General features: G+C 39.7%; 1 protein-coding gene across 1 annotated transcript; it reads left to right on the forward strand.

Annotated features, from left to right (window-relative positions):
* LOC117469124 (zona pellucida sperm-binding protein 3-like) lies at positions 1–4,167 on the forward strand. The gene is made up of 10 exons (XM_034113502.1): positions 1–112; positions 194–360; positions 449–552; positions 2,823–2,911; positions 3,001–3,181; positions 3,271–3,376; positions 3,475–3,560; positions 3,755–3,846; positions 3,915–3,981; positions 4,049–4,167. Exons 1-9 carry the CDS (start codon positions 16–18, stop codon positions 3,977–3,979), a joined length of 987 nt encoding a protein of 328 aa, XP_033969393.1. The 5' UTR covers positions 1–15; the 3' UTR covers positions 3,980–3,981; positions 4,049–4,167.
* Positions 4,168–6,678: the final 2,511 nt, after the last annotated feature.

Consider the following 6,678-nt stretch of genomic DNA (forward strand, 5'->3'; position numbering starts at 1 on the left):
ACAAGGTATAAGAACATGCACTGTGTCAGTAGCAAGCATTCAGTCATGATGGTTTCATTTTGTCAAGGTGCACTGCTTCTGAGCCTGGCAGCTGCCGTGGCGGTATATGCAGGTAAGACTGGAAACAATTAAAGTCATGTTATTATCCTTGACTCAAATAGTTGAGTCTAAACTTAATTTATTTGTGTTGCAGACATTAAAGTGGACTGTGGGCCAGATTTTGTGACGCTGATGTGGACAGAAAGCCGACCCCAGGCCGACACGTCGCTTCTCCGTCTGGGTAGCTGTTTCCCAACCAGCTTCTCAGCAGGAGAGGCCTACTTCTATGTGGATCTCACTGACTGTAACTTTAGGAGACTGGTATGTGTATATATATTTTAAACCTGCAAGCTGTGAGTCTGCTATATTTCCTGCAGCTCTCTCAGGGGGATCTTTGTCTCTCTAACAGGTCACCGGGGATGCACTGGTGTACAGCAATGATCTGACCTACGTTGCTTCTGCAGATTCTTACAATTTGGCCTTCACTCACCCAGTTGTCTGTGCATATGAGAGGTTAGTGTTCATACCAACTACAACACAAGTTGCTAAAGGGTGACACCACCCTTATCTAACATTTCCATTGTGGCATTTTCATGGCCTGGGAAAGTTCAATTTGATAATAAGCTTCTCCCTCTCTAAGCCACCAACCATGGAAGTCCGTCTCAAACTTGTGATGTCATCAGGTATAAAGTCTGAAGCTGCTATATAGACAATGAATGGGAGACTGATTTAGGGAATCTACAGCCTGTTTCTGTTCTATTCCCAAATTAGCTTTATCTCTTGAAGTATTCTCAACAAATGCACCCATTTACTGAGAACAATCCCTAAGGTACACTGTGTTTTTCCCAATTCATTGTCAATTGAGTTTTTCCCATAGTTTTAATTGAACGTCATACACTCTAGTTTTTTGCATTTTGGAGGAAGTAGTTAATGTCTACTTATTTTGGACTGTCTTTTAGCATAGGAGTAACAGTTCATAACTAGAGAATGCAATTCCTGAAGAAATTGCTAATGGGAATACTTTATGCTGACGCTGAATTGCTATGCTGAAATGTAATGTGTAAGAAGAAAGTGAAGGATTTTGATTGAAATGATACATGAACACTGGGGGCTTGAATGTGTGAAAAGAAAGTAAAAAAGCTTGGAAAAGCAGCAGAATATTTGAACTGCAAACCATTGAACTAACTTGATGGCGAATGATCTGTTGCCATGGCAACGGTATTTGATGACACCCCATAATACGCTTAGATATGTGGATGACTTCATCGTTACCAAACCTGTGAAGTTTGGAGCATTTTCACTGAAGTTATGAGAACCATGTTTCATGGCGAGCATTGTGTTGCCATGGCAACGGCATTTGAAGAAATCTCAAAACTGTCCCATCGATGTCTTCACGGCTGGACTGTTAGCACACATGTGAAGTTTTTGCACTTTTTGACAGTTTTCATAGGAGTTATAGCAATATCGTGTTTTATTGAAAGGGATGCGTTGCCATGGCAACAGCTTTTAAGGAAAATTCACTAATGGCACAAAGACATGTTGAGGGCTGGACCATTAACTGTCATCTGAAGTCTGGTGGTGTTTTGACCATTTTCATATCAGTTACGACAACATCGTGTTTTATGGCGAGGGATGCGTTGCCATAGTAACACCACATTACCCAACATCAGATTTGATGTAGAGCTGTTCAGGGCCACAGTGTTAACATCATGTGATGTTTGGTGGCGTTCTGAGCATGTTAATTGGAGTTATGACATCATCATGTTCCGTCACACAGGTGTTTATGTTTGAGCTAACAACGTTATGAAACACCTGTCCTTGAGCCCAGAGATCAAAGGTTTCCATGGTGATGTGCAGTAATCAGTGAGGGGAGAGCCTTTCCATTGTTCAGAATGAGAGATAAACCTCTTACATGTGAACGTTTTGTTGAAGAACCGTAACGGATATCGGTGAAATTTCAACACGTGAAGCATCTCAAGAACCCTTAGCATCTGAAGTGTGCTTTTTGTGTACTTTCGGGTCCATAATGTGGCACTTTTGGCAGATTAACTAAAGGTGTGCGGCTGCTGCTGTGAGGAAAGATGAGCCTGAATTTACAATGGGCTTTAATGGAGACATGTTGAAAGTTTGTCACTTCATGCCCTCGAGAGGCATTTTGCTTAACTTTTTTTTCATTTTTCAAGATACGAGATGTTTTCCTACGTTTCTCGTGAAAAATTATGTCTCAGGAATGTAGGGTTTGGGAATTATGGCAGGTTTAAAAGAAAATATGAAGGCAAAATTAAATCAGTCCACTCTAGCTGTGACATCACACACTCTAAAATCTGAAGAAGGCCTCTTTACCAAGGTCTGAACAATGTTTAATATCTCTAAAAGTTGTGTTACATGAATAATGTCTGAAAGATGTGTAACATTTTAAAGTTGGAATGAGATTTCTTAGTGAAAGTATGAAAGAGCAGTTGAAGTGGCATGAAGATTGTTCAAGTCTGAAGAGTTTCTCCATTGACTTCCATGTTAAAAATGTGATGAATTATGGGATGCAATCGATGCACGAACGTTTTGATGTTTGAACGGAGTTTCTGCGATGTGGGAGCAGAAGAGCAGCAAAATAACCCGGTGGAATAATAATAAAGAATTTGTCCGTAGAACAAGTAGTTGGAATGCTGTATCAGCATTCCCACTAAATGAGCTTAAAGCAAATGTGAGTAAACGAGCATGCACTAATAAGTTCAATAGTGTCACTTTGCAGCATTTTCTTTACCATTCTGCTTTATTTTGTTCAGGCCCAAAGACTGGTATGCTGCGATCTATGACCCGGTGTTTAAAACCTACAGTCTAGGAGATCTGCAGTTTAACATTGGCCTTATGAATGGTGGGTAAACAACTTGAGAAACTCTCTACGAACGGCAGCTCTCCCTGACTTTTGTAACTTACTGACTCTTCTCCTGTTTACTGCCCCAGACGACTTCTCAGGCCCTGCTGAATCTACACGCTTTCCTCTGGGGTCCATCATCCCCATCATGGCGAGTGTGGTGCAGGAGACCCATCAGCCCTTGCTGCTGCTTCTTGAGGAATGTGTAGCAGCTACCACACCAGAGCTGTACCCTGAAAGCACCATGTACCCTATAATCTCAAATAAAGGGTACTCATGGCAATGAGCATTGATTTAAAAAAACGTATTTTGGTCGAAACCTTGGTAGTAATGCTAATACATTTTCTTTAACCCAACAGATGTCTTTTGGAAAGTGTGTCGTCACGATCAAAGTTCGAACCAAGGCAAAAGTCATCGGAGATCCGCCTATCACTTCAGACCTTTACGTTTGCTATGGGAGAAGAGGTAAATTGGCATTTACATTTTTTTCAGATTCAAGGTTTTATTGTGGAAACTGAGATTAATTTATGCCATGACTCCTATATTTTCCCTCTACTCAACAGGTCTTTATCCACTGCAAACTTTTGGCTTGGGATCCCAATGGTCTTGACAGCACTAAGAAAGCCTGCCACTTTGTCGAAGGGCATGGGTAAAAATATTACTTTTAATATATTTGAATTGTAGGTTAATTTGTTTTACATGAGATGACTTATTCAGCTTAAGCCCAGTCTACTGAAGATACAGATGGATCCCATTCATAACTATTCAAACTTTGTGGAATCTTTATTTGGAAGAGTTGAGATGCATTTTAATTATCTTTTCATCCAATCTTCATGAACTCAGTTGGGAGTTGCTGGACAACTTGGCCCAGAGCAATCTTTGTGACTGCTGTGAATCGAAATGCAAGTCAAGGAGGCAGAGGAGTGTTGCGTCAGGTATGTACACAACTTCTGCTGTATTACACTTGTTTGGTTGACTTGTACTAAAATATATATTTTTGCAGAGAAACATGGAATGGTACAAAAAGCAGTCATTGGGCCATTTACCATCACAGATGTGAAATCCTGAAGGTAAGGGTTTCGTATTGCAATATACATTTATTCTGAACGGCTATATTAAACGTTGTTCTCCCAACAGGAATGGATCCATTTAGCTGACTGGTTTCTTCAATCTGAATTTGTTTTTTTATTCTTGGTTCTCTTTGCATTTCAGATTGTATGTGGCCAATAAAAAAAAAAAATGTTTCCGAATTACTTGATTGAAGTTCTCAAATTATTGAGTTTGACTTGCCTTTTGTGTGAAATTGTTTAAACTAAGCTGTATTACTGAATCTTGATGACCTTGTCTTATTTCTGGGAATATTTCCAGGTCTATTCAATGTCATGAACTTTTTTTTTTCTTATGTGTCAATTTCCCAGAAATATTGATCACACTAAATCTTTGAAAGCAATATGATAAAATATCCAGAGAGCTAAAGTTAATTTAATTAATCCAATGTCAGACCTTTTAACGAAAGTTTCAATGTTTTTCTTTCATTATATTTTGAGTTAAAGGTTGAAGAGATAACATTTATTGTTTTCTTTTTCACTGACACAGATATAGATATAATAAAGACTATCTGTCCAAGCTCAGCTTTGGTAAGGGAGATACGAGACAGGCAGAGAGAAAGAGATGGAAGTCAGAGGAACTGCAGGGACAGCCTTCTGAGCCCGGGGTTGCATTGACTTTCTGTTCAACACAAACTATGTAGGCTTAATAACCCCATATATCTATCTGCTAAGTGAAATGAACTAAATTACTGAATTGTTTTTAATACACTGGCAGGAGCGACACAGGAGGAGCATACAGTTAATGAGTGATGAGTAGAGGACGGAGAGAGTAATGAACAGAAAGAAGACGGAGAGATTACTTTTCAAATGTTTTGTGAGCATGTTAGCCTCTTCATGTCCAGATTATAATGTGGATCATTATTGGTAGCAATCAACTGATTCTCATGCATTACACTTTCAAATATCATTTATGCTGCAGCCCACTGACATGGTTTGAAATCAATATATTATCCAATTTGCGGCCCCACACAGGACTTAACAGATATCTAGCCACTAGCATGTTTTGGACCTCGGTATTTACGACATCCTGGATACGGGCCTGCACACAGACACCAGGAGTTTCACCGCCCTGATAACGTTTTATCAGGGCGGTGAAAATAACGTTTTCATAGTTTTTCCAGCAGAAACAGAAAGCTATATAATGAGAACATAACTCAGTATTGAGGATAATTGCCAGCTGATGCCGTCTGCACATCAGAGATGGAAAGCACCCTGAAGAGAATCGCTTCTGGGAAGCTGGGTACCATATCCGCCATCATGGTAGAGTTCACCTACAATATTCAGCTTGAAAAGGACTTTGCGTGCGATTGCGAACCACAACACTCAGGCTGCGACTCGTTCATTGTTCTGCCAGTCTTAATAATGACTTTCTTCACACTGTGGACAAACAGTTATTTTCAAAGTGCCTGTAGAAACTGGTGCTCATGCACTAAATGCCACGAAGTTCCTTGGTGTTTTTATTTCCTTCACATTCTCAAGGCTTTTTTAGTTGGTCTGCTGTGGGTTGCTTTTGTGCTCCTCGATGGAGACTGGTATGTTTGTAAGAATGAGGGCTCGAAACAACAGGTACAGTTAGCCTGCAAAGCTGAGGCGAATATCACGGACAACCAGAAGAACTGAAAAACTCTTCCCAGGTGAGTGCTTCCACTCTTGATCTACTTCATCAGCTTCACTTCCATATTAAAAAAAACAGGAATACAGTTTTGCTGTTATATAACCATCTTTCTTTCTTTTATCTTTCTTCAGCATTACGGTGGCTTTTCGGCATTTTTTATCACTATTGTGGCTTTCATCTTGCCATTCTGTGAAAGATGCAAATGCTGTGAAAAAGTATCATGTTGTTTCGACAGTAAACATCTGATTGAGGAACTGATATTCACAGAAGAAGAAAATGTGCTGGAAGAGGTTTTGATGAAAGCAGTAAAAGAGAAGTTGGCTGAAGAAGTCAAGGAGAAAACCCGAGATAAGCCATGGAATGAGTATAAAGGGACTGCCAGAGCGCTGTTTGACGAGGCCATGGCGCAACTGATCAATTCTTAAGAGGAACAGCCAGGAGCATGTGAACGAGAACCAGGTAAAGAATAAAATAAAATCTCAAGGACCACAGAAAACACATTTTGTAGGCTAAACATTTTCTCAACAGGAAGTCCAGTCTAAGATTGGGGAGACTGAACAGAGGGCCCAGGTGGACGACATCCATATGCAGATTAAAGTTGTCTATAATCTCTGTATAAATAAAACTGTTAACTCCTGTGGAGTATAAAACGAGTATCTTTACTTCATATGAAGGTCCTACTGTCAACTGTGTCCATCTGTCCTATCAGTAGAATTTTACTAATTATGTGTGACTTTTGTCATTGAAAGATACTGTCAAGTAATGTCAATTATAATGTAACCTTTAATGGCCATGTGAGTTGGAGTACAGCCCCTGAATTTTTCTTTCACTTTCCATTTTACATTGAGCCTCATTTGAAAAAACAATTCTGATCTGAATTTATTTTCTGGGCACTAATGCCTGCAGTTGAATGTAGCAGTTTACTTTCTGGCCATGAATATAAAATCAATAGGGATGGCCTGCATGGCACGTGTTTATGCAGTTAAAAGAGGACATCATAGCAACACAACTAATATTCAGGTGTGTGTGAGTGGATATTTTCT

This window comes from Trematomus bernacchii, unplaced genomic scaffold (genome assembly GCF_902827165.1).
Source record: "Trematomus bernacchii unplaced genomic scaffold, fTreBer1.1, whole genome shotgun sequence".
Lineage (NCBI taxonomy): Eukaryota > Metazoa > Chordata > Actinopteri > Perciformes > Nototheniidae > Trematomus > Trematomus bernacchii.

Bases quoted from the DNA above. Each gene is read 5' to 3' on its own strand.
- LOC117469124 (XM_034113502.1), top strand. From the start codon at position 16: ATGCACTGTGTCAGTAGCAAGCATTCAGTCATGATGGTTTCATTTTGT. The intron at 113-193 runs GTAAGACTGGAA...TTTGTGTTGCAG, and splicing joins TGCCGTGGCGGTATATGCAG to ACATTAAAGTGGACTGTGGG. The intron at 3,182-3,270 runs GTACTCATGGCA...TTAACCCAACAG, and splicing joins CCTATAATCTCAAATAAAGG to ATGTCTTTTGGAAAGTGTGT.